The following is a 27,529-nucleotide window of genomic DNA, read 5'->3' on the forward strand; positions in this document are numbered from 1 at the left end:
GGCATGACGAAATATATGGAATATCTTCCGGACCCTGGTTTTATGGCTTGAATATCTAACAACCTTCATAACATTGCCCAGACTTTTTCTGCCTTCTCTGGCCGGCCCACTGGCGAATCCACAAACCAGTTGGAGAGGGCGCACAAATTCTTCTTGTAACCATCTCTGATAATCCCCAGGACCTAGCAGCCAGTCATTATCTGCTCCCAGGCCTCCAGATAATCTGAGAGTCAACCTCTAATCTTTAGAAGAGCAGCTTGAGGGTTGGCATCATTGTGGCTTTTTGGCTGTCACTACGGAGCAAGAACCTGACCTTGGTTCCCAGAGAATTTCTGTCTGGAACCTTGAAAGGCTCTCTGGGTAGCGTCTCCTTTGGAGTACTGGTGAAAGCGCTGGGACCACAAAAGGATCCTTGGCTCTGACCTCTAGCTGCTTGGGGTCTGCAGTCTGGTTGGCATCTTGTACACTGGTCATAAGATCATCTAGGCCCTTGCCAAACAACATCTGTGCCCTGAACAGGGAGTCTGGTCAGCATCGCTTTAGAGATCAAATTACTGGTCCATTGCCTGAAGGGGGCAGCAGAAGGAGAAGTTGAAAAGCTGCGATTGACATCTTCTATAGTATGCTTGCGAGCACAGATGGACAACCCTATGGGTTCAGCATACCATCCCTATTGTACTGGAAATGTATTTACTGTATATGTTCTCTGCCATTTTTTGTTGGCTCCTGATAGAGACAATAGCCAAAATGTGACCATGTTGGGTATAATTCACTTTTAACATGCAATTTTATTGAAAGGTTGTTTTTTATCTTACTTTAGTCAGTATTTTATTAAATCTATTCTTTACATTTCTGTATTATAATTTTATATTAACTGATGATAGTGCATTGAGCTTGAAAATGTTGTGAAACATTTCCATATAGTTATTTTAAGATCTAGTTCAACAACTTATCCAATTGCCTAAGTTTTTAGAAATGCTAGAATGATTATAGTTATATTTTCCTTTCTGGTAGAATACAGTTTAGATGATTTATAGGTATGAACTAGCTATAGCTGAAGAGAGCAACAGAAAAGATACTATGACAGCCCATCACCAGAACAGCTTACTGCAGTATGAAATATATTTGACTGGAGTGGATTATCTTTTCTTGTTTTCCAATTTGGCTTGAAATATGCAATTGTAAAGGAGCCCAAAGAAATGGGGATTCTAACCCTCCCAGCCCCCCAGGGCTCACCCAGCTAAGTCTGTGGCTAGATCAATAGAGGGATTTTCGCTTCTGAGCCCAACTGGGACCAAACCACAGGAGCAAAAATGGTCCAGGGATTCTACCAAACGGGATGTGATCTGCACCCTGCGCCCTAGGGAGTCAGGCCTATTAGGACCTACTGCACCAGACCCGATCTACTCCATCCTGGAGATGAATGTGTGGCTATGTGGATGGTATCGTCAAGAGTATTTTGGCTTCCTGGACCATGGGATGATTTTTCAAGGGATGCTGAGCAGGGATGGTATACATCTATAAAAGAAGGGAAGAAGTGTATTCGGCAGCAGGCTGGCTAATCTACTGAAGAGGGCTTTAAACTAGAAATGATGGAGTAGGGTGATCAAAGCCCCTGGGTGAGTATAAGCCCTCAGGTAAGTAAATCACTGAATACCTCTACACGGATAGGAAAAGGGGGCAATGTCTGGAAAGCAGTATATATTAATGCTCGAAATATGGGAAACAAGATTCTGGATCTAGAAGCTGTGATGGAAGAAGATGAGTTGAATACAGTGGCAATCACAGAGATGTGATTCATGGAGAACCATGATTGGGATGTAGTTATACCATGTTATAATCTGTTCAGGAAAAACAAGGTAGGAAGAAAAAGAGGCGGAGTAACATTATATGTTAAAGATTAAAGCCACACAATTACAGGATTTGCAGGGCAAGGAAAAGGCACTGTGGAATGATTTGGAAAGAGGGAATGGTAAATATATTTACATTGATATGATATACAGGCCTCCTTCACAGATGGAAGAAGTGGATAGAGATTTAATAGTAGACATTCAGGCCCTGATTCTGTATAGGACGCCCGGGAGAGGTGTCCTATTCAGAATCGGGCCTCCACTAAACCCCGATTCTGTAACCGGCGTCCATGGTACAGACGCTGGTTAGAGAATCGGGTTAGATTAGACAAGGCCCACTACACTTATCGCGGCAAGGGATCTCTCTGCCGCTATAAGTATAGCGGGCCGCGGCCGCCTGTCCAATTGCCGGCAGGAGGGTGCCCAAACCCTCCTGCCGGAAGATGCCCCCCACCGACACTACCGCCCGCTCCCCCCCGACACTACCAACCGCCCCCCCGACACTACCGATCGCTGGCAGCAGGGTGCCCAAACCCTCCTGCCGTCCCCCCCCCCGACACTACCGATCACCAGCAGGAGGGTGCCCAATCCCTCCTGCCAGAAGACGCACCCCCTCCGCACACCCCCACGCTAACAGCCCCCAAACCTCCCCCCACCAAACTAACCTTTTCTTGTTGGCCAGACGGGTCTTGCCCGTCCAGCCGGCAGGCTCGCCTCCTCGAAATGAGGCAGGCCCGCCCCTTCCCGGCCCATCCCTCCGAAGCCTAAGGCCTGATTGGCCCAGGCTCTAGAAGCCTGGACCAATCAGGCCTTAGGCATAGCGGGTCCGCCCATCCCCACTAAGTCTAAGGCCTGATTGGCCCAGGCGCCTAGAGCTTAGATTAAGTTTTTGATGTTACAGTGGGTGATTATCTGGCATCCAGTGATCACTGCATGGTACGGTTTAATATTAAGACAGGTATAGAGAGGGCTCATTCAAAAGTAAAGGTTCTAGACTTTTAAAAAAACTAACTTTGTTCAGATGGGATATTATTTCAAGGAATTGTCTGGTTGGGAACATCTGGAAGGAGCAGAAATGCAGTGGGCAAAACTGAAAGGAGTTATTGTAAGAGCGACAAACCTTTTTTGTGAGTCAAGTAAGTAAAAATAAGAGGAAAAGAAGGCCACTTTGGTTCTCAATCATCTATTCCTGCAAGATTGTGAAAATGTTTTTCTTGCTCACTGTTTTTCTGTATTATATTTTTTGGAAAATTCTAATAAACATTATTGAACAAATAAAAAAGGTAGTAGCTAAGAAGGTAAGGAATAAGAGGTTAGCTTTCATAAACTACAAACGATTGCTGAAAGAGGAAGACAGACAAAAATATCTGGAAAAGTTAAGAGAAGCTGGTCGAGTAGTCAGGAAAGCAAAGATGTAAATGGAAAAAAAAAATAGCTGACACAGTAAAGCGGGGAGACAAGACATTTTTTTTAGATATATCAGTGATAGGAAGAAGTGCAAAAGTGGCATTGTGAGACTCAAAAGTGAAGGAGAGGAATATGTAGAAGCTGATAAAGAAAAAGCTGAATTACTTATCAAAATATTTCTTCACAGCTAAAGCGCCAGGAGCAGGACTGCAGAAGACAAACACAGATAGAGCTGAAATTTAATGTGGAGAAATGCAAAGTGATGCACATTGGGAAGAATAATCCAAATCATAGTTAAATGATGCTAGGAATCACCTTGGAGGGTCAGCACTCAAAAAAAGGATCTGGGTGTCATCGTAGACAATACACTGAAGCCTTCCACCCAATATGCGGTGGCAGCCAATAAGGCAAAAAGGATGCTAGGAATTATTAGAAAAGGGATGGTTAACAAGACTAATAATGTTATAATGCCTCTGTATTGCTCAATGGTGCAACCTCACCTTGAGTATTGCGTTCAGTTCTGGTCTCCTTATCTCAAAAAAAAGATATAGTGGCACTAGAAAAGGTTCAAAGAAGAACGACCAAGATGATAAAAGGGATGAAACTCCTCTCGTATGAGGAAAGACTAAAGAGTTTAGGGCTCTTGAGCTTGGAAAAGAGATGGCTGAGGGGAGATATGATTGAAGCCTACAAAACCCTGTAGAACAGATAGAAGTGGATCAATTTATTTTTTTTTCTGCATCAAGATTTACAAAGACTAGGGGACACTCAATGAAGTTGCAGAGTAATGCTTTTGAAACCAATAGGAGGAAATATTTTTACACTCAGAAAATAGTTAAGAGAGATAGGTTTTGTCAGACATATCTGATCAATTTCTTTGACTGGGTGGCCAGAGAATTGAGTAGAGTGAGTGTGCTAGATGTGGTATATTTAGATTTTAGCAAAGCCTTTGACAGTGTTTCACACAGATGTCTAATAAATAAACTGAGTGCCCTCAGAATGGGTCCCCAAATGACAGGCTGGGTGAAGAATTGGTTGAGTGGAAGATGAGTACAGCACCGGCGGCAAAAAGGGCGAACAGAATGCTAGGAATGATTAAGAAGGGAATCCCAAACAGACCTGAGAAGGTTATCATGCTGCTGTACCGGGCCATGGTGCCCCCCCCACCTGGAATACTGCATCCAACACTGGTCGACGTACATGAAAAAGGACATAGTACTACTCAAAAGGGTCCAGAGAAGAGCGACAAAAATGATTAAGGGACTGGAGGAGTTGCTGTACAATGAGAGGCTGGAGAAACTGGGCCTCTTCTCCCTTGAAATGAGGAGACTAAGAGGGGACATGATCAAAACATTCAAGATATTGAAGGGATTTGACTAAGTACAGAGAGATTGTTCACCCTCTCCAAGGTGGAGAGAACAAGAAGGCACTCTCTAAAGTTAAAAGTGGATAAATTCCGTACAAACGTAAGGAAGTTCTTCTTCACCCAGAGAGTGGTAGAAATCTGGAATGCTCTTCCAAAGACTGTTATAGAGGAAAGCACCCCCCAGGAATTCAAGAAAAGGTTAGATAAGTTCCTGCTGAACCAGAATGTATGCAGGTAAGGCTAGTCTCAAATAGGGCATTGGTCTTTGACTTAAGGGCCAGCAGTGGCAGTTCTTATGTTCTTATGAAAGAGAGAAATCTCCATTGACCACTACCCTAAGGAAAGGGATGCTATCAGTTGTGTTCTGTTCTTGGGCCTGTTCTTTTTAACATTTTTAAAAGTGATATTCCTGAAGGGCTGTCAGTAAGATTTGCCTCTTTGTGAATTATACCAAAATCTGCAATAGGGTAGACACCCTGGATGGTGTGAATAACATGAAGAAAGAACTAGTGAAGCTTGAAGAATGGTCTGAAATTTGGCAGCTAAAATTTAATGCTAAAAAATGCAAGGTCATGCATTTGGGCTGCAAAAACCTGAAGAAACTGTACAGTTTAGGGGTGAAGAACTTATGATCTTAAAGTAGCCAAACAGGTTGAAAAGGTGACTGTGAAAGCTAGAAGAATGCTAGGGTACATAGGAAGAAGTATGGAGAGTAGGAAAAAGGAGGTATTGATGTCCCTGTATAAGACTCTAGTGAGACCTCATTTAGAATAATGTGCACAATTCTGGAGACTGCACCTTCACAAAGATATAAAAAAGATAAGAGTCGATCTAGAGGAAGGATACTAAAATGGAGTGTGGTCTTCGTCATAAGGCATATGGGGGGGCAGACTTAAAGATCTCAATATGTATACTTTAGAGCAAAGGCGGGTGAGGGGAGATATAATAGAGATGTTTAAATACCTAGGTGGCATAAATGTGTACAAGTCGAGTCTATTTCAATTTTAAAAGAAGCTCTGGAATGAGAGGGCATAGGATGAAGTTAAGAGATGATAGGCTCAGGAGTAATCTAAGGAAATACTTTTTTACAGAAAGGGTGGTAGATGCATGGAACAGTCTCCCAGAAGAAGTGGTAGAGACAGAGACTGTGTCTGAATTCAAGAAATCATTGGATAGGCACATGGGATCTCTTAGAGAGAGGAAGAGATAATGGTTACTGCGGATGGGCAGATTGGATGGGCCATTTGGCCTTTATTTGCCATCATGTTTCTATCTGATGGAAGTGGAGAATTCCAGGTTGCACCAGTGCTTATACTAGTGATGTCACTGAAATAGTTCAGTATCTCTACTCTCCATCTATTGGTAAGGGAATTCAACCCACTTGTCTGGTTTGCTCTAGCAGGGACAATAAGAAGAATGCAGTTTATGTACAAAAATATCCTTTATACAATTATCCCCAAATATTCTTCTTATGTGCTATCCTGTAAAGAGTGTGGTACATAACTAGTCCACAAAGGTCCCAAACCTGTCTGGTTTTCAGCATATTGCCAATAAAAATGCATTGTTAACGCAATTCTCTCCAATGTTTCCAATGATCAAGTCTGACTGAATGAGTGTGGAGGCAAACCCAGTGAACAACAGCATGCAGAAGAAAAAAAATTGAGAACCGATACAGATAAGAAGATTGTGCACTGAATGCAGTGTTTTATTGAAGGGATGAATTTTTCATGAATTTTAATATATTGAATATGTTGGGTAGATTGGGAGGGCTTCACTTTTTGGGAGAATGATTGTTTGTATGTATTGTATGACATAATGGTATAATATGTTTTAAAAGTTTTGATGGTGTAATATAATTACAATAATGATTAACTATTTATATGCATAATAGGTAGTGTGAGGTATAGCTCTTTTTTGTGTATTTTGTATACATATTCATTAGAGAGATCCTGAAAATCCAATCAATTTGCAGCCTTCAAGAACTGGAGATTCCCATCCCAGCTCTAAAGCATCCCTCTTCACTGAACAAAACAAAACAAATGTTTTTAAGAAGATCATAATCACACATCTTCATAATACTGAGAACAAATGTTTCTGTTCCTTAATTTATACAATTAGTTTTTTGTTGTTTTTTTTGAAAATATTTTTATTGAAGGATCAGTGCATACGAGAAGATACAAAGTGTGACCAAACGAGAAAAACATCAAGTACAAAATTCAAGGGTTCATGTAAAGAACAGACAAAAATAAACAAATCCCCAACCTATCATCTCCCATGCAGATCCAATTTTGAATGAAACCCTCCCCCCAACCCCTCCCCCCCTGTGCACCCCTGATCTCTATGAAAAGAACAAAAGAAGTAATTTAAGCACTTACAGAAGATTGGTTATTTCCATTCATTCCTTTACGTGTACGTCGAAAACAGTAAATGCCAATGCCAATGCCAATACCTTTTAAGAACAATGAATAAACATGGAGATAAATAACATCTCAAGAAGTCTAAATACATCACTGAAACCCTAACACTGAAAGGCAAAGGGGGTCATTCAGGTAGGTATGGCTCCTAACCATTAAGCAGTACGGAGGCAAAAATATCCCAGGCAGTGCGGATTTTAAGGGGGGGGGGGGCAAACAGGGCAACTGCCCTGGGTCCCAAAGCTCAGGGGACACCCTTGGGCTGGCATGTTTTCCCCCTTCTAACTACGCCAGTCAAGCATCACCTTTACTTTCATTCTTGCTAACAAATTCACTTTTGTTGCAGGGGATTGCCGGTTGCAGCAGCAATTCTAAAGTGCTGGATGTGCCTCCCTTCCCTTCCCACCCCATGTGCTTTCCTTCTGCCGCGGTCCATCTAGGCAAAACCAGGAAGTTGCATTATTGTGGAAGGTCTGCGGCATAAGAAAAGCATGAAGAGGGGCTACAGGTAGCGCTTCAGAATCACTGCCACGGCTGGCAGTCCTCTGCAACAAAAGTGAATTTGTTAGCAAGAATGAAGGTGAAGATGACATCAGATCAGCATGGTTAGAAGGGGGAGTACATGCTAGGCCAGGAAGCCCCCTGAACCAACTGTTTTTCTTTAAAGTAGAATGGGGGAGGGGGGTTCAAAAAAGTGCCAGATGTCTCACCTAGGTAGGGGAGGGGGTGAAGGGGAAGAACTTATAGGGCCAAAAAAAGAGGGTAGAGAGAGAGAGATGGTGGACAATGGTCTGGAGGGAGATAAGAGAAAGGGAGAAAAGTTGAACGTGGTGTGGAGGAAAGAGGTACTTGAAGGGAGGACAGTTGGGAAGAGAAAGGGAGAGATGGTGGATCTGGGGGTGGTGTAGAGGGAGGAAGAGATATAGGATGGGAGGGTAGGGTAGTTGCAAAGAGAAAGGGATAGATGGTGGACCTTGGGGTTAGGAAGGGAGGGTAGTTGGGAAGAGAAAGGAAAAGATGGTGGACCTGGGGGAGAAAGAGAGAGAGATGGGATGGGAGGGCAGTTGGGAAGAGAAATTGGACCTGATGGAAGAAGGGTAGGGTTAAATCCTAGGTCTGGGGGTGGAAGGGAGAGAGAGAAATGCAGCATCTCTTTTTCCCTCCCTCCCATTGTTCAGCATCAAGAAAAGAGAGAAGAACAACAGAAAAGATGGAGAGATGATGAAAATGGACCTATGGGAAGGCAGGAGGGAAGAGAGGTGTACGATAAGAAGATCCTTGGGGGATGGAGTGAAAGAGGCAGGGAGATATAGCCTGATGAGAGAGGGAGGGGATTCTGGAAATGATGAGCCATGTGGAAGAGATCAAAAGGGGGAATGACAAGATGAATAAGAGAACAGTGAGTACAGTACTAGAAATATAGTAATGGGGGAGTAGACAGAAAGAGATAGGAGTCTGGGAAAGGAGTGATATGGGAAATGGGGAGCTAGAGAATGAAAGGAGATTAAAAATTGATAGGTAACTGAAAATTTAAAAAGAAGGAGAGGGGTGAGAAAGAGTGGACAGAAGCAGAAATCAGGGAAGAAAGCTGAAAGGGAAAAATTAATATGTTAGAGACAGGTGTACATCCTAAGGTGCTGAAGGAACTAAGGGAAGTTCTGGTAGCTCCGCTGACTGACCTTTTCAATGAGTCTCTAGAGTCAGGAATGGTACTGGAGGACTGGAGAAGGGCTGATGTGGTCCCTCTCAACAAAAGTGGAAGTAAGGAAGAAGTAGGGAATTACATGCTGGTAAGTCTGACTTCTGTGGTAAGCAAATTAATGGAAACACTTTTAAAACAGAGAATGGTCAAGTTTCTGGAACCTGTGGATTACAGGACCGGAGGCAACATGGATTCACTACAGGTAGGTCCTGTCAGACAAATCTGATCAATTTCTTTGACTGGGTGACCAGAGAATTGGATAGAGGATGTGCACTAGATGTGGTGTATTTAGATTTTAACTAAGCCTTTGACGGTGTTCTACACAGACATATAATAAATAAACTGAGTGCCCTCGGGTCCCAAAGTGAGGGGCTGGATCAAGAACTGGTTGAGGGGAAAGTGACAGAGGGTAGTGATCAATGGAAATCGCTCTGAGGAAAGGGATGTTACCAGTGGTGTGCCTCAAGATTCTGTTCTTGGGCCTGTTCTTTTTACCATTTTTATAAACGATATTGCTGAAGGGTTGTTGGGTAAGATTTGCCTCTTTGCAATTGATACCAAAATCTACAATAGAGTAGACATGCCGGATGATGTGAATAACATGAAGAAAGACCTGGCAAAGCTTGAAGAATGGTCTGAAATATGGCAGCTAAGATTTAATGCTAAGAAATGCAAGGTCATGCATTTGGGCTGCAAAAACCCGAAGGAACGGTACAGATTAGGGAGTGAAAAGCTTATGTGCATGACAGAAGAGCGGGACTTGGGTGTAATTGTATGTGATGATCTTAAGGTGGCCAAACAGGTTGAAAAGGTGACGACGAAAGTTAGAAGGATGCTAGGTTGCATAGGGAGAGGAATGACTAATAGGAAAAAGGAGGTATTGATGCCCCTATATAAGATTTTGGTGAGACCTCATTTAGAATATTGTGTACAATTCTGGAGGCCGTACCTTCAAAAAGATATAAAAAGGATGGAACCAGTACAGAGGAAGGCTACTAAAATGGTATGTGGTCTTCATCATAAGGCGTATGGGGACAGACTTAAAGATCTCACTTTGTATACTTTGGAGGAAAGGCGGGAGAGGGGAGATATGATAGAGACGTTTAAATACCTATGTAATGTAAATGCACCTGAGTCGAGTCTCTTTCATTTGAAAAGAAACTCTGCAATGAGAGGGCATAGGATGAAGTTAAGAGGTGATAGGCTCTGGAGTAATCTAAGGAAATATTTTTTTACAGAAAGGGTGGTAGATACATGGAACAATCTCCCAGAAGAGGTGGTGGAGACAGAGACTGTCTGAATTCAAAAAGGCCTGGGATAGGCACATGGTATCTCTCGGAGAGAGAAAGAGATATCATCTAGTCTGCGGATGGACAGACTTAGATGAGCCATTTGGCCTTTATCTGCCATCATGTTTCTATAGTGAGGGAATGGAGCAAGAGGAGAAAAAAATGGACAGCAGACACTAGAAAGAGAATTAGTAGAAGATAGACAAAAAGCTGAAAGAGAAACTGGGATGAAAATAATGGAAAAGCAAAATGTCCAGACAACAAGTGTAGGGTCATGAAATGGTTAACTGTTGTTTGAAATGCTGCTCTGGCCTACATTGCAGGAAACAGTGTACAATCTGCTGACATCATCTGCCTGAAATGTATGTCCCTGCCTTACCACATTGTAAGCTAAATAGATAAAAGTTTGAGCCATGATGTACCCTGACCTCCTGAACATGTAACAGTTAGAACTGCAAGGCTTAGATAAACAGATAAATGAACTAGCTTCCTATAGGACTATAAGTCATACCCCTGAACCTATCGCAAGTGCTGGCTTAGGACCAATAATAATTGTAGAAAAGTTATAGAAGTAACAAATGAGAAGTTCTGGATTTTGCATATATTAGTTTGTATATGTTTAGTGAAAAGGGCATAAAAGTCCATGCATTTCCTGTTTCTGACACTCTTGTAAGCAGGCTGCTCACTGCACAAGAGTCCGGCATGCTGTAAATAAAACTCTTGTACTTTCTTCACGCCTCTGACTTTGTGTGTCCAAGTAACCTTTCACAAGGTAGAAAAAAGTGTTTTATTTTGAATTTATTATTTACTGGAATATGTTAGCTTTGGGTTATGCACTCACACTAAAGATGGCACTATTTAAATCTGTTTCATTTATGGTTGGGAATCATATAACACAACTCTCCAATACTTTACCAAACCTCCAAAATATCCAGTATTCCCCTCCGTAGAATTACAAATTGTTAAACATACTCTCATATATTTAAATGTAACAAAATGTGGCCTCAGGTACACCTCCTCCACCCTTAGTAGTGTTCAATATCGGTGGAAATACCGGTGTTTTCATTCCTCATTGGCTCACATTCTTTTTTTGCAATTATTTAAGTAAACTTTTTTTAACTTTTTTATCCACCATGCTTATTTTTGGAAGTTTCTTTGAGATTATTCTATTTAAAAATGTTCAAATAAGTTGTATACTTAGCTTATCATGCTACTGGGTTACACCGGTATTCCCACCGATATTGAACACTACTAAGGGTGGAGGAGGTGTACCTGAGGCCACATTTTGTTACATTTGAAATATATGAGAGTATGTTTAACAATTTGTAATTTTACAGAGGGGAACGCTGGATATTTTGGAGGTTGGGTAAAGTATTGGAGAGCTTTGGGTTATGTGCATCACAAACATATTTGTATTGTATTCAGTGGCATAACCATACAGTTGAGTTGGGGGAAGGGACTGGAGCCCAAAATGGGTACATAGACTCTAAATTTTCTACCCGCCTGAATGCAAAATATAAATACTTGAGCTGGTGGGGATCCCAAAGCCCTCCTCCTCCAGTCTGGCAACCAGAAATCTCCAAGCTTTGCAGCTAGTGGCCATATCTTCAAACTGCCACTACCTTCATGCAAGCCTGAAAACCAAATTAGGGGGGGGGGGGGCAGCAGCAGCTCTGAAATACTGTTGCAGAATTCAGAAAGTTCTGGTTGCTGGACCTGAGGAGGTGGTTATCAGCTGGTGAGGCTTGGGGATCCCCACTAGCTATAGCAAGGGAGATGTTCATTTTGAGGAGGCCTAAGCTCAAAGTGGGAGGCCCAGCCCCCTCTCATTGTTATGCCACTGACTGTGTTTAGTACAAAATGAATTACTTGCTGAGTTTAATGTTTTGAGGTTTCCAGTTCAGTTTTGGTATTCATATTTCTAATTTGTGATCCATTGTTCTGTTTTTGGTGAAGGTCTGTCTATGTTTTATGTGTGAAGTCATTTAAAGTTGTTTTATATGTGGTAGTAATGGTCAGTGGGAAAATTGGGAGAGGGACATGTAGAAGAGGGGCCCCATCCTTAATTTCTGCCCTGGGACCCAGCATGTCCTGAACCCAGGAGTGGCAATTTTCAGCACTACCACCCAAATAACTATTTGGATACCTTACAGCAGCAAAAAAGCTGTCAAATATATGCAAAGAAGCTATCCAAGTAGCAGTTGAATATCTGAATATCACTGCTATCCAAAAAGCACCAGGTACTTGCTGCAGAATTCAGATATTCAGTGGCATCCACTATCTGGATACTGCTACTGAATATTTGCCCCAAAAAAACTGACTATCACAGGCTGAATAACAAGGAAAGTTTTAAATATCAAGAAGCTTCAGCTCTATATTCTGTGACCCTGCAGAACACAGAAACATGCCTCCCTCCCAATTAACTCTAATCCCAGGCTGGACCCATGGGAGGGCAAGAGGGAATTCTTCTACAGTACATTAAAAGTCAATATATACAACAGTAGTTCAAAATTAGAAACATCTCATAACCTTATTTATGTGCTTTTAAACAAGGTAAGGAAGGGGCTTGGCGGACAAACTCAGGTAATTTATTCCAGGCATAGGGGACAGCTAGATGAAAGGAAACAAGTCTGGTATTGGCAGTGGATGAGAAGGTACAGCTAAGAGTGGCTTATCTGAGGAACGGAGTTCTCTAAGAGGTGTATAAGGAGAGAGAAGAAAGGAGAGATATTGAGGGGCAGCAGAGTGAACACACTTGTAGGTCAGCAATAGGAGCTGTGTTCATTCATCTGTTCATTGATCTGGGTGTCATTGTAGATGATATGATGAAACCTTCTGCCCAATATGCGGTGGCAGCCAAAAAAGCAAACAAGATAAAAAGGGATGATAAACAAGACTAAGAATATTGTAATGCCTCTGTATTGCTCCATGGTGCAACCCCACCTTGAGTACTGTGTTCAGTTCTGGTTGCCTTATCTCAAAAAAGATATAGGACTCCTTTTACTAAGCTGCATTAGCATTTTTAGCACATGCAGGATTTTAGCGTGCATTAAACCCGCGCTATGCAGCTAGAACTAACGCCAGCTCAATGCTGGCGTCAGGTCTAGCGCGCGTTTCCGCACGTTAAAGCCCTAACGCAGCTTAGTAAAAGGAGCCCATAGTGGAACTAGAAAAGGTTCAAAGAAGAGTGACCAAGATGATAAAGGGGATGAAACGCCTCTCATATGAGGAAAAACTAAAGAGGTTTGAGCTCTTCAGCTTGGAAAAGACAGCTGAGGGGGAGATATGATTGAAGTGTACAAAATCCTGAGTAGTGTAGGACGGGTACAAGTGGATCGATTTTATACTCCATCAAAAATTAGAAAGACTAGGGGACACTTGAAGTTACAGGGAAATATTTTTAAAACTAATAAGAGGAAATATTTTTTCACTCAGAGAATAGTTAAGCTCTGGAATGCATTGCTAGAGGTTGTGGTAAGAGCGGTTAACAGCTGGTTTTAAGAAAGGTTTGGACAATTTCACGGAGGAAAAGTCCATAGTCTGTTATTGAGGCAGACATGAGGGAAACAACTCCTTGCCCTGAATTGGTAGCATGAAATGCTGCTAGTATTTGGGATTTTTGACAGGTACTTGTCACTTGGATAGGCTACCATGAAGATGGATACTGGGTTAGATGGACCATTTGTAATTTGTAATTAGAATCAATTACAAATTACTTGCCTAAATTTTACAAGCAGGTCAGAAAATAGGGGGCAGAAATGGGTGAGTCATGGGCATTCTTTTAAGTTACACACATAATTATTGAATAATGATATCTGTGCCTAAATTTACAAGTACCCCTATGATGATGTAAAATTTTATATATTTATATTTAATCCGGAATAATCTTATCAGTCCACAGTATCCAAATCCCGAATAAAACACAGTAGAATATAAACTTTAGATCTTTGAGAAAGCCTCAGCCCCACCACTCCATCGCTAAAGATATCTTAATAGTGGGAAGAATTACATGGTTCTCATCACTGGCTTTCGGTTACTCCATTTTAATTTTCTTTAATTGTAGTTTCTATTCCTTATTTTATTATTAACTTTCACTTTCATTTAAAACTATAAATAGTCATTCAGTACTTAAATAAGCCACTTATCTTTCAGCTATCTTAACTCGGGAAAGATGACCCGACATGTTTTGCACATCCGTGCTTTATCAAGGGTCTCCCGTAGCCGTCCATGTCATCCAACTCAGTATAGATTTAAGTACTGAATGACTATTTATAGTTTTTAAGTGAAAGATAATAATGAAATAAAGAATATAAACTACAATTAAAGACAATTAAAATGGAGTAACCGAAAGCCGGTGATAAGAATCACGTAATTCTTCACACTATTAAGATATATTTAGCAGTGGAGTGGTGGGGCTGAGGCTTTCTCAAAGATCTAAAGTTTATATTCTACTGTGTTTTATTCGGGATTTGGATACTGTGGACTGATAAATTTACAAGTAGGCATGTTTCTGTTTGTGCAAATAGCTGCGCCTAAATTTATTTGTAGTTTCCAGCCATACATGCACTTTTCAGCACTGATATTTTTAGGTGGAATATATTCCAGTTAGTACGCACTAAGGACTGAATTCTAAGAAATCCATTTTATTCCTATGGGCTTCTAACAATTTAGCACATGCTGATCATTAGCACACATTAGTAAAAGGAGCCCACAGATTTGAAAATGGAATGGAAAATGTACCAACAGACAAAGCAGGTGGACATTTTCAGACAAAGTATGTACAGACTTTCCCTTTGAAATTCTGTACAAAAATCCTTGGTTAAAAAGTACCCAGGACTGTACTTTTGAAAACTGCCCCAGGTACAAATTTGTTGTTACTTGCACCTGCTTTTTGTGCTGGTATAATTTTATTTGAAAAATACAGTTAATGTGTGCACTTTTCAGGATCTAAACATGTTACTAGAGAGGTGGTTAAAACTATATACAGTTTAGTAATGTGGACTCTTACCCACCTAAAAAACAGAGAGAATTTTCAGACAGCTGATTAATGCGAGTAAAACAGTCATCAGTTTTGAAAACAGTTCTCTCCATTAAATTTTACTCTGGATAGGCTGATCTTAATGTTTTTACTGAAATTACTTACAAATTGCTGCTATGATCGGTAAACTGATAAACTCATAACGATATCTATTTTCCATTTTATCTGTTGTCACTTTAGCTGAAAAAAATTTGTAATATATTTCAATAACAGAAACTAGCATTTTTCACAAAATTTCCAGTTTTAGTTTTATTTAGGAAATGTGAAGTAGATATTTAAAAGCACTTATGTGGCCACAAGTCAATTAAAAAAATGCAATCACCATTTAACAATTTAACTCTCCCTTTCTACCGCTACCTGGAGCAATAAATGCTCAGACAATGTTCAGCGCTCATAGAATTCCTATGAGCGTCAGAGCAGTAGTATTTAGCGCACAAGGCTGCAGTAGAAACCTCTACCGCTGCTTAGTAAAAGAGGGCCTAAGAGAGTTAAATGTATGTCTCTCTCATTTAGCTCTCTTAAATGGATATTCAGCAATTTAAGAGAGCTAAATGTATGCATCTTAAAAGGGGGCAAAGTTAGGAGTGCAATATTCAGAAGTTGTCTTGATATGTGAATACAGATTATCAAACTTTATTTTAATTTTCTTTTGTAGGTTTTTGAAGGTTTATTTATTTATTTATTTTAGTAAGTCTCAATTTGTGATGTAACATTGCCAGTGTTTTAATGTTTGTGTGTTCATTTACAGTTTATATTTATTTTTGTGTAACCTGCATAGATTTTTGGATATGCGAGATATAAATCTTTTCATTAAATAAATATCCAAGTGGCACTGCACAAATAGTAGGATTAACCCCAGATGGAAAAATTATCTGTTTAAAGTTATACATGGATTTTCATAGAAGTTACTGAAAATACATTTAAAAGCAATCACCTGACTGAATATTTATCTCAAGAGCACAAAGTATGGTGGGGCTGGCAGGACAACCAAATGATCAGTGCATAAGAACTGAAGAATCAGGAGGAAGTGATGTCACCACTAAGGATGGCAGCAAAGGAGAGCCTTTGTTGGAGTTTTGCAGATTTCAGCAAATTAGTCTATCTCTGACCGTCAGATTTGTTCACAAATTCAGCAAATATTGCTTACCATCATCATGTTGACATGCAGAAAGTTGGAAAAATTTAAATACACAGCAGAAGGCAGTAATTGACAAAAGGAATGACTCAGCAGACAGGGAGAAAAGAGAAAAATGGAGCCAGAGCCTGTACGTCGGAAGACAAGGAACATGTGTTACAGGATGAGAGTACCAGCAAGATTACAAAATTAGATGTTTTGATTTGGTTTAAGGAACTTAAAACTGAAATGGGAACAATGTGCTTTGATGTACAAGCAGCACTAAAGTGAGATACATTCGGAGGTGTGGGACTTAGGTAATCCTATCAATCAAGTGAAAGACCACGTGAACATACTTACTATAAATGTCTGGAGAACACAAGCTGACATTAAATGATTGCTGTCCAAGAGCTTCAGAATCAGGTAGATTTTAAAAACTGTTCCCATTGCTGTAATTTAAGATTCAAGGGCATCCCTGAAATGGAATCATTTACGCACTGCACAGCAGTGATTAAGGATTTTTTGTCACTGGATTTAGAGTAAAGAGCTGGATTTAGAGTAAAGAAAGATTAGGTTCTTAACTCGGTAATCTTCTTTCTAGCAGTGGCGTACCAATCTAGTAGACAGACACATTATTTCTGAACCTTTGGGTAGTCAATCCATTCATGCAAGAATTCTTGCATTCTTTTGCTCTGCCTCCCATCTCCCACAATTCTTCAGTTCATATAAAAGCAGATGGTCAACCTTGGAAAAGAAACAGAATTGAAGTGGTGTGTGGTCAGGGCCTTCAGGGGATTCACCCCACTCCCTAAAGGCCCTGAGGGCACTTCTCTGAATTTGATTGGTTGGACAGGCAACAGGTAGATGCTGCTCAGCCAATCAAATTCAGATCAGTACAGTCAGGGCCTTCAGGGTGTCCGGAGAACCCCAGCCCAAAAGCCCTGCATTTTTGGGGGTTTACTTTTTGTCTGATATAGTTTGACTGGTTGAGCAGGCTGCCTACTCAACAAATCAAACTGCATCAAGAAAAAGTAAACAACAAAAAAAAAAAGTAGGGCTGTAGAGCTGGGGATTCACTGAATCCCCTAAAAGCCCTCACTGCACACCACTGAGGGAGGGGTATGGGGACTCTCCCGGAGAAACATGTCTGATCTGCTTATATCATTAACATATAGCAGATAAAACAATACTGAACCATTTGCAATTTAACAAGGTTAAAACAAGTCACAAACCGGATTGCAACCTGCACCGTGTGGGAGATTCATCAGATAATCCCTAAATTCTTCAAAGTGGCAGTCGTGTCCTCTATCCTTGTCAATCCTGGATAAAGGAAAGAAAGCTGATGTCTGGATTCCCCTGGACATTCAATGCAGTAAGCAGGCAAATAGGAATAATGTGTCTGTTGTCGCACACCCGATAGTGAGTAGTCAGAATGGCTACCGGGTGCTGCGCACAAACACAGTTCCTGGACGTGCCTTCCTGAATTGAAAGGCCCTGCTGGTGATAATAAAGTCAGGTAAACACAAAAATTGCTCAGGATGCTTCAGCTTTTTAAAGATAGCCCACTTTATTTATCACAGTCACTGTGCTCAAGTCCACATTCAAAAAGGAAAAGAAAACAAAAGAAAGCTCATTAGTTCAGCTTATTTTACAGCTAAACCTGAGCAGCCCTTTCCTCAGGGTAAGCCTTTCTTATGTAGTCCTTATTATGCAGTTCAAAAGTCAATTTGTTTTCACAAGCACGCTGTGTCAGCCTGAGAGTATCACAGGCTTTTCCCCTTTGAAGCCAGCAAAGCTGACGGGGGTGGGGAGTTGCTGAATCCACTTATTTAGCTTGCCAGGAAATGGCCCCTCTATCCCAACCTAGGATCTTTGTGGATTCAGACCCCACAACTCCCACTGCACAACAATCAGCAGCTAATTTGGCCTTATCACAAAAAAGGCAAACCAAAAACATTCCAAACAGAGTTCACAGTTCTTCAAAGAACAAAAAGGTTTCTTCAGGGTGAGACTTGATAAGAATTCTCACACACACACACAGTCCCAGCCAGCACAAGTCCCAGGTGCCTCAAAACACAAATCAGGATTGTCAGAGAAGAACAAACATAGCAAAAACAACTTAGCTCTCTCTCCTGCAGTCTTCTCAACTGTCACAGGCAATGTCCATTGCTTCTTCAGGTAAGCTTGCCAAAGGGAAATTACTCAGGTCCTCCATTTCTATCTCGTTCCCTTGCTGAGACAGAGGAGCAGCACCAGGACATGAGTCTTCTTCCCAGGTTGGATCCAGACTGAATCTTCCCAGCCTGGACTGCTGGTTATGACCAGGTTTGAGAAAGCCACGCCCTGCTCTGAAAGGAGAATGGGTTGGCTTTTGCTGAGCCTTGTGGTGTTGCTCAATTAGTCTCAGGAGCTGTGTACTAGCTTGATTAGGAGCCTGCCTACCAGAGTGCTTTTTAACAGGCACTGTTCTAGGTTCAGGGAAGTTTTTAAACTCATTCTGCTTCCCCTCCCCCCAGGGCTCCTGCTCTTGGGCAATCTCCTTAGGGCTAGAATCCTGTTCTCCACTGCTAGCACTGCTGCTGCACTGATCAGCCCTTTTAAAGATCAGGGGTTTTTGTGCTTTCACAGGCACAAACCTGACCTCAGTAGCAGGTTTGTGACATACCCCCACCTTTGGTTGATGACTGTCCTCAGGCATTACAGGGGACTCAGGGTTCTCCTGTATTCTAGACCAACTATCAATATCGCCTACGTGTTTTGTTATTTTTCTTCCCTAGTGGTCCGGGTGGTGGCTCAGGGTCCCCAAAATCATCGGGCCACTGTAACACCGGGGTCCCATACCTAGCTTCCAAGGCTATGGTAGCATCATTTTCCACATTTTCCAACCCCTCCACCCGCTTCACCAGGGCAGTCATTACATTTGCTATTCCTTCCAATTCCTCTTCCTTCATTTGGGCTACTTGCTGTCTCATCTCGCTTATTCCCTTTTCTACTTCTTTAAAGGTTTCTATAACCTGCCCAAATTGTTGATTATGTTGTTCCAGTTGGTCTTTCTGGGTCTGTTGTTGCTTGACCCACCCTTCTGTCTTACCATGTTTGTTGGCTAACTCCTCACATAATAGCCTTACCTCCCCAACACTCTGTTTCACTCCCTTCTGTTGTGCTTGGTCTTCTGCCATTTGAACTTTTAGCTGACTTATTTGTGAGTTCATCTGAGCTAACAGCTTTCTTAATTTTTCCGACTCCTGTTGACATTGTGCCAGCATTTCCACTCCCAATTTCTCTGCAGAACTCTCGGGGGGGTCCTTTGAGGGGAGGGCATTATCTTCTGTCTGCAACTTCAGCTCTGATTCCCATTTCCGCTGTGTTGCACCTAACTCTTCCCTAAGGGCCAACATCTCGGCTCGCAGCGCTGAGAGGGTCTCCTCCACAGGATCCCCTTGTTCCCCCCCTACTATTATAGGTGTTGACGGGGTCGCCTGCGACCTATCTCCCGATGACCCAAATCCTTCCTGTCCCCTTTTTGTGTCTGGAAGCCGCCCCCGTTGTTCTAACCTGGCATGCCAAATTCGTTCACACACCATTTGGGCAATGCGGTCTCCGGGGTGGACATTATATTCAGTATCCCCTTGGTTGACCAATAGAACCGCTAAATTCCCTCTAAAATCAGGGTCAATTACACCCGCAGCCACATCCACAGAGTGCTTCAGTGCTAACCCTGATCGAGGAGCTATTCTTAAATAAGACCCTGGTGGGGGTGACACTTGGATATCTGTCAATACCAAGGCCCTTCCTCTAGCTGGGATAGTTTGTGCTTGGGCAGCATAGAGATCCTATCCCGCTGCCCTAGCATAAGCTTGGGTCGGTGTTAAGGCTTTAACAGAAAGAGGGGCCCAACGAATAGAGGGACGCCATCCCTTTGGCCTTGGCCCCCTAAATTGACGCCACCTCCCTGCGGGGACAGAACTTTTCCCTTTTACCTTATCTCCCAACACCCATTTTTCCCTTTTTGGTGGGTTCTTAATTCCTTCAGGACTCTTTGCCTGAGTCTGGCTTAGCCAGTCCCTACCCAGTATCAAAGGGTAAGGGGTAGAGTCCACCACAGCTATCCGAATGTGTGCTCTTTCCCCTTTATGCTCTATTGTGACGGGCCAGAGAGGATACTCTCTGGACTCTCCATGTATACATGTAATAGGGACTTTCTCCACCCTATTCCCCATGCTTTGGGTTTTTCCCAACTGGGTCCATAGTTGACACGAGGCTACCGACTGCTCCGCCCCTGTGTCAACCAGGGCAGAAACTTCACTCCCCGCTACGGAGACTAACACTTGGTAATCGTTAGGGATATTAATATTTGTCCCTTGGATCACTACTAAGTCTTTTCTTTCTCTACAAAACCGCCAAGTGTGTCCCCTTTTTCCACAATGAAAACAACGGCGACCCTCACTATGTGTGGGATAACCCTGGGTTTTATCCCACCGGGTTTGGGGGTGAGTAGCCTTCCCTTCCCTTAACTGCTCCTTAATTCCCTCAGGGTTCTGAGCAGGGGTGGCTTTCTCAACCCAGTCGAGATCCAGATAGTCTCCCGCTACCTTTTCCAAGGAATGACCACCTGAGGGTGCTACCCTTTCAAACTCCTCCCAGGCTCCGTCAGACGTCCCCCTAGCAGTTATCCTGCCTAAGTCCAACCTAGATAAAAAATCAGCTCCTACCGCTGTCCCGGGCTCAGGTTTCTGGATTGGCCTTCTGGCTGGTCTTGGAGGCGATTGTTGTAGCAGTTGTTTAACTAGCTTTGTCTGCTCGCCCATAGCTGTGACCATTTCATCATGTTGTCTCTGCGAGTGTTCCTGAGACTGATACCAAAGGTCTTGATTTGCTTTGAGGACGGCCTGCAGGTCTTCGCTCTGCTTCTGCCTCTCCGCAGCGATGCATGCCATCAACTGTTGTTGATCCATCTTTGCTGAATCTGGAAGGCAAACAAACACAAGAGAAACCCAAGTGTGGCACTTCAAACAACCTGACACCCCTTCCGATGAAGGAAATGTCAGCCACTTAAGCTAGGGTTACTTTTATCCTCATCAGCCCCTTAGGTTGGGTACTCTTACCCGCAGTACTGATGAGTCTACGCCTTTGGTTGTTAGGCCTCCTTGGCCTCCAGTCGTTCTCCGCACGGCTTGGGCTCTGCACTGCAACACACCACCTCCGGTCCCCGCTGTCTGCTTTCCGGAACTGTGTCCTCCGCAGTCCTCAGCTCTCAGCAGGTCTGGTCCGGTCAGGTCCCTCTGGATCCGGTCCTTGGTTCCTCCACTGCACTGCTCCTGGCTGTTCGTCCTGCTGCACCTCCTTGCAACCACCGACAAAAAGAGTCCAAAGAACAGTAACTGGAACCAGCAAGCTCAAAAAAAAAACACAATCCAAAATGGTTTTTCTTTTTTTTTTTTCCCAAAAAAAATTCCAAACCAAAAACGTTTTTTTTTTTTTTTTTTTTTTTCCCAATTCTCAAATGTCACCAGCAGGAGGCACTAGATCCCACTCCTGATACCACTTGTCGCACACCCGATAGTGAGTAGTCAGAATGGCTACCGGGTGCTGCGCACAAACACAGTTCCTGGACGTGCCTTCCTGAATTGAAAGGCCCTGCTGGTGATAATAAAGTCAGGTAAACACAAAAATTGCTCAGGATGCTTCAGCTTTTTAAAGATAGCCCACTTTATTTATCACAGTCACTGTGCTCAAGTCCACATTCAAAAAGGAAAAGAAAACAAAAGAAAGCTCATTAGTTCAGCTTATTTTACAGCTAAACCTGAGCAGCCCTTTCCTCAGGGTAAGCCTTTCTTATGTAGTCCTTATTATGCAGTTCAAAAGTCAATTTGTTTTCACAAGCACGCTGTGTCAGCCTGAGAGTATCACAGGCTTTTCCCCTTTGAAGCCAGCAAAGCTGACGGGGGTGGGGAGTTGCTGAATCCACTTATTTAGCTTGCCAGGAAATGGCCCCTCTATCCCAACCTAGGATCTTTGTGGATTCAGACCCCACAACTCCCACTGCACAACAATCAGCAGCTAATTTGGCCTTATCACAAAAAAGGCAAACCAAAAACATTCCAAACAGAGTTCACAGTTCTTCAAAGAACAAAAAGGTTTCTTCAGGGTGAGACTTGATAAGAATTCTCACACACACACACAGTCCCAGCCAGCACAAGTCCCAGGTGCCTCAAAACACAAATCAGGATTGTCAGAGAAGAACAAACATAGCAAAAACAACTTAGCTCTCTCTCCTGCAGTCTTCTCAACTGTCACAGGCAATGTCCATTGCTTCTTCAGGTAAGCTTGCCAAAGGGAAATTACTCAGGTCCTCCATTTCTATCTCGTTCCCTTGCTGAGACAGAGGAGCAGCACCAGGACATGAGTCTTCTTCCCAGGTTGGATCCAGACTGAATCTTCCCAGCCTGGACTGCTGGTTATGACCAGGTTTGAGAAAGCCACGCCCTGCTCTGAAAGGAGAATGGGTTGGCTTTTGCTGAGCCTTGTGGTGTTGCTCAATTAGTCTCAGGAGCTGTGTACTAGCTTGATTAGGAGCCTGCCTACCAGAGTGCTTTTTAACAGGCACTGTTCTAGGTTCAGGGAAGTTTTTAAACTCATTCTGCTTCCCCTCCCCCCAGGGCTCCTGCTCTTGGGCAATCTCCTTAGGGCTAGAATCCTGTTCTCCACTGCTAGCACTGCTGCTGCACTGATCAGCCCTTTTAAAGATCAGGGGTTTTTGTGCTTTCACAGGCACAAACCTGACCTCAGTAGCAGGTTTGTGACACTGTCTACTAGAAAGAAGATTACCGAGGTAAGAACCTAATCTTTTCTTCTAGTGCAGGGGTGTTTAAGTCCCTCCTCGAGGGCCACAATCCAGTCGGGTTTTCAAGATTTCCCCAATAAATATGCATGAGATCTATTTGCATGCACTGCTTTCGTTGTATGCTAATAGATCTCATGCATACTCATTGAGGAAATCCTGAAAACTTGCCTAGATTGCGGCCCTCGAGGAGGGACTTTGACACCCCTGTTCTAGTGTGACAGACACATTATTACTGAACCTTTGAGATGTATCAAAGCAGTCCCCAGAGTCTAAGGCGGGACAGATGAGCCTGCTGATAGTACAGATGACCAAATGTGGAGTTCATTTTGGCTGCTATGTCCACCCTGAAAAACTTTATGAATGTATGGAGACAGGACCATGTGGCCACTCTAAAGATTTCTTGAGATACTGCTGAATATTTTGCCCATGAGGAAGCCATGCTTCTAGTGGAGTGCACCTTTAAAAAATAGGTGGTCACTTTCCACCTCCGACATGGCCATTTCTTCTGCCTATACGGATACAACTGGAAATGGCCAGTTTTGAGGCTAATCAACTTTTATGGACAGCACATGAGATGATCTGACAGTCGAAATTCATTCGTATCCTCCAGATATGAAAGAAATCTCAGTGAACCCAATTCCTAAAAACTTTTGAATTATAGTAGCACTAAAGTTCAATCAACTCTTTTGTTTTCTTTCTTTTTTCAGGTGCAGCAGCTATTTGTACTCAGTCTACTCATTAACATGCAACCTTGAGTATAAATCAATCTGCTCTTTTTTTCAAATGTCGCTACTACTGATCTTTTATGCACAATATATCCACTAAAAAGCAATCATACTTCTGTTGAACAATTATCTTAGATATACAGCCTGTTCTCACTGCATATCTAAGATAAATGTTCAACAGAAGTATGGTTGCACGCTAGTGGACTTATTGTGCATAAAAGATCAATAGAAGCGACATTTGAAAAAAAGAGCAGATTGATTTATACTCAAGGTTGCATGTTAATGAGTCGACTGAGTACAAATAGCTGCTGCACCTGAAAAAAGAAAGAAAAAAAAGAGTTGATTGAACTTCAGTGCTACTATACTGTAAGTCAAAAGTTTTTAGCAGTTATGGTGAATAAGTATTCATTTGATCACAAAGTATAAGTGATATTGTTACAACGAAATATAAGTGGCTTAACCTTCTACAATGATGGAGGCCCAGCTGACGACTTGGCATCACAACTTCTTCTTGGGAGCTGCTGCAGAGAGGGATCCTGAAGATTTGGGGTGCCAGGCCCCTCTGAATCTTTGTCTTAAGCTTTGAAATGATCTCTGGCCCAAAGGCCATCCTGAGAACTGGCAATATCGCCCGAAAATTACTGCACCTTGACCCCCTAGGGGGTTCAAGATCTGCTGTCCGGTAAGGTCTTTGGCTTGCGATTCAGCTCATTGATCATAAAGCATTGTTCAGACATTTCCCAAAGAGTAATTGTTCTTTAAATGGTAATTTACTCAAAGTCACCTTGGAGGAGGAGTCCCCCGCCCTCTGTCTGATCCACAGCATCCTGAGGGTGGAGGTGGAATAAGCAGACATTTTGCTCACGACTCAGAAATTATCATACAGAGAGCATCAGCTACATAATCTCAAAAAATCCAAAATACAGAAGAATTTTCCAATCCATGCTCACCTTTCTAGGAGTCAAAATCTGGAATAACCTTGCAGAGACAGTTGGAACAGAACCCAACCATGCCCTATTCTGGAAAAAATTGAAAACTCTTTGATAACTAATTCCAACATGATCTCCACAGGAAGGAAAATTGAAAACACTAGTCTCTACTACTAATATTTATATAATCTTCTAATGTAACTCTCTTCTTTTACTTAGTAGGATCAGGTCCTTCCCTTCCTTACTTTCCCTCTCCCCTTCCCTCCCCAATATGCCTTACGACTCCTTTTCCCACTATAGGTTGCCTAGAGCCTGTTTTTAGGTTTGTGTGATGCCTAAATGTTAGATTAGATTAGATAATGCACTCCCAACATCAGAAACTGGTAATCCCTCCCAGCCATTGCCTCTGGATCACAGCACAACTTGGAGTGGCAAGCACAGTTGACAAAAGATGCCGCTGCAGATGCTTTTAAACCCGAGACTTCAAATAACTTCTTAAGAATAAAATCTAGTCTGTGGTCCTGGGCATCCTTTAAAACCATACCACCTTCACTGGGAAGAGAGGTATGCTCAGTAACCTGCACCCCCCAGGGAATCCACTTTCAGTGGAACAAAGAGCTGGTTAAATTCAGCATCCATTCATAGCTTTGGCCACTCGAAAGGGCCCCTCCGAGACTTCCCAGTGGTCCATTAGAACTTCTTTAATGTCTTGATGAGAGGGAAAACATGTGGTCTGTCCTTTTGTGCTGCTCATAAGTGAGCACTATGTGGCTGAGGACTGTGGAGTCTCTATCTTTAATTCCTTGAGGGATAACATGATTACCTCCAAAAGCACTGAGGGCTTAAACAGCTTGCTCACAGTCGGTTCCTCTCCAAGATCAAGGGCTTCCACCAGATCAGAAACTAGACATGAAACAGCATGTTCTGCTACTGAGGACCCAAACTGGGAAAGTAAAGGCATCGATACAGAACCCTCGTCATCCCAGTCCTCCTCAAACTGGCACTGCTGCTGAGGAATTGTGCTCTTAGGGAAACCTTTAGGCACCAGCTTGGCCACTGTGACTCTTATTAATCATGTAAGCTTCAAACAACATATTGATGAATTCAGGGGGGAAACTCCTATCCAGGACATCCACTCCTGGCATGAATCCATGCTATCTTGGCTGAAGAGTAATGCAGATAGAAGCTTTTGTTTTCAAATCAGGAAATCCATGATGTCCTCTGCAGTAGTAATTTTAATGCCAAAAACAGACCATGGGAGCTAACCTGGGATCCACAAACTAGCGAATGTTAGAGGAGGGGGACCCTGGCTCTAACACTAAAACACAAAAAACACTTTTAAAGACAACCCCCCCCCCCCCCAAGTCTGATATAAAGGCTGTCAGCATCTTACTCACTGTGCAATACTGTGTGTTGGGGACTGCTTGTGGTGAAGCCGCAAACAGCTTAAAGAGAACGTCTTGTCTCACACAAACCTGGAATTCGGACTATTTGTCTCTTCAGACTGCCTCTTGGCTCAACAATTGGCAGGAGACCTCACACGCACAGTCAGTGGGAAGGAAGCAGTTGGTCCCAATCCTGGAAAGACCACCACGGAACCACTCATTCTGCACTCAAGCCCGCAGTGGATAGAACTTGGGGTGAGCCTTGCTCCCAAGGGACTGGTCCCTGAGCTTCTCGACTGTTAGTGCAGATTGTCCAAGTGGGTGCAGACCTCAGACCTTAGAGTCTGCGCTCTCCCACAGCCTGAGTTGTCCCAAGAATAGCATCCTCTGCAGCACTGAAAAGCTTCACAAACAGTAAGTATAAACCAAATTTAATGTAAAATAAACATGAGCAGAAAAGACAGGCTTATAGAGAAACAACTGAGAAACTGGAGGGCAGCCCACAGAGATAGGAGGCAGAGCAAAAGAATGCTAATGAGACTCTACAAGCATTCTCATGGGAATGAACTTACTACCTGAAGGTTCAGGAATAATGTGGGTGTCGCACTAAAACAAGACATATGGATCATATGTGCATGTTGCAATTTGGGGTAGCAGAAAGACAGCTCACTCTGATATTATTGTTTGCTTTGCAGATTATGGCCCAGAAACATAAGGAAATTAACTGGAAAGATGTCAAAGTGGCAGTCTTTCAGGATTTGGCTTAGACCCAGGGCCAGCGTGAGGCGGGAGCAAACAGGACAGCTGTCTTGGGCCCCCCTGTGGGCCAGCATATCTTCCCCCTTCTCTCAGCACCGGTCTGATGTTGCCCTCGCCTTTTGTCTTGCTGAAAAATCCACTGGCCTCGACAGCGATTCAGAAATATTCCACCGGGGGTGGGGGGAGAACCGCGGCAGATTGAAAGCAGGAAAGGGAGCCAGGGGCAACGTTTCTGAATCATAGCTGAGACCAGCAGATTTTTCAGCGAGACAGAAGGTGAAGGCAATATCGGAATGGAATGGAGAGAAGAGGGAGAACATGCTGGGCCGAGGAAATTCCCTGAACTAACTTTTTTTAAATTTTTATAAAGTACCAAAGGGGAGAGTATTAAAAGAAGTGCCAGACTGGGCATGGGGGACAGCTTATGGGGCCAGGAACAGAGGAGAGAGAGAGATGGTAGGTAATGGTCTGAAGGGAGAGAAGCTGGATCTGGGGGAAAGAGATACTTGAAGGGAGGACTATTGGGGAGAGATGGTGGATCTGGGGGAGGGATGGTGGACCTAGGGATGGATGGGAGGCAGAAATGTTAGGACTGGGGGTGGTAAGGGGAGACAGATGCAGCATTTCTTTTTTCCCTCCATCTTATTGTTCAGCATCAAGGGGGGAAGGAACAAGAACAACAGAAAATGGAGGAAAGAAGATTCCAT

At 42.8% G+C, this 27,529-nt stretch overlaps 1 protein-coding gene across 14 annotated transcripts in view; it reads right to left on the minus strand.

The window, feature by feature from the left end:
- Positions 1–27,529, minus strand: part of HHLA2 (HERV-H LTR-associating 2) — a 123,749-nt gene that overhangs the window by 20,800 nt on the left and 75,420 nt on the right. For 13 of the 14 annotated variants that reach the window (XR_004539064.1, XM_033940280.1, XM_033940279.1 and 10 more), the window contains 2 exons: positions 15,172–15,246; positions 6,999–7,072 (listed from right to left, as the gene is read on the minus strand). Coding sequence is in view for 13 of the 14 variants with exons in the window: in XM_033940280.1 (XP_033796171.1) it covers positions 6,999–7,072; positions 15,172–15,246 (149 nt within the window). In the remaining variant the exon portion in view is untranslated. The remainder of the gene's footprint in view (positions 1–6,998; positions 7,073–15,171; positions 15,247–27,529) is intronic. The other variant, XM_033940281.1, reaches the window with a different exon arrangement.

Source organism: Geotrypetes seraphini, chromosome 4 (genome assembly GCF_902459505.1).
Source record: "Geotrypetes seraphini chromosome 4, aGeoSer1.1, whole genome shotgun sequence".
Taxonomy (NCBI): domain Eukaryota; kingdom Metazoa; phylum Chordata; class Amphibia; order Gymnophiona; family Dermophiidae; genus Geotrypetes; species Geotrypetes seraphini.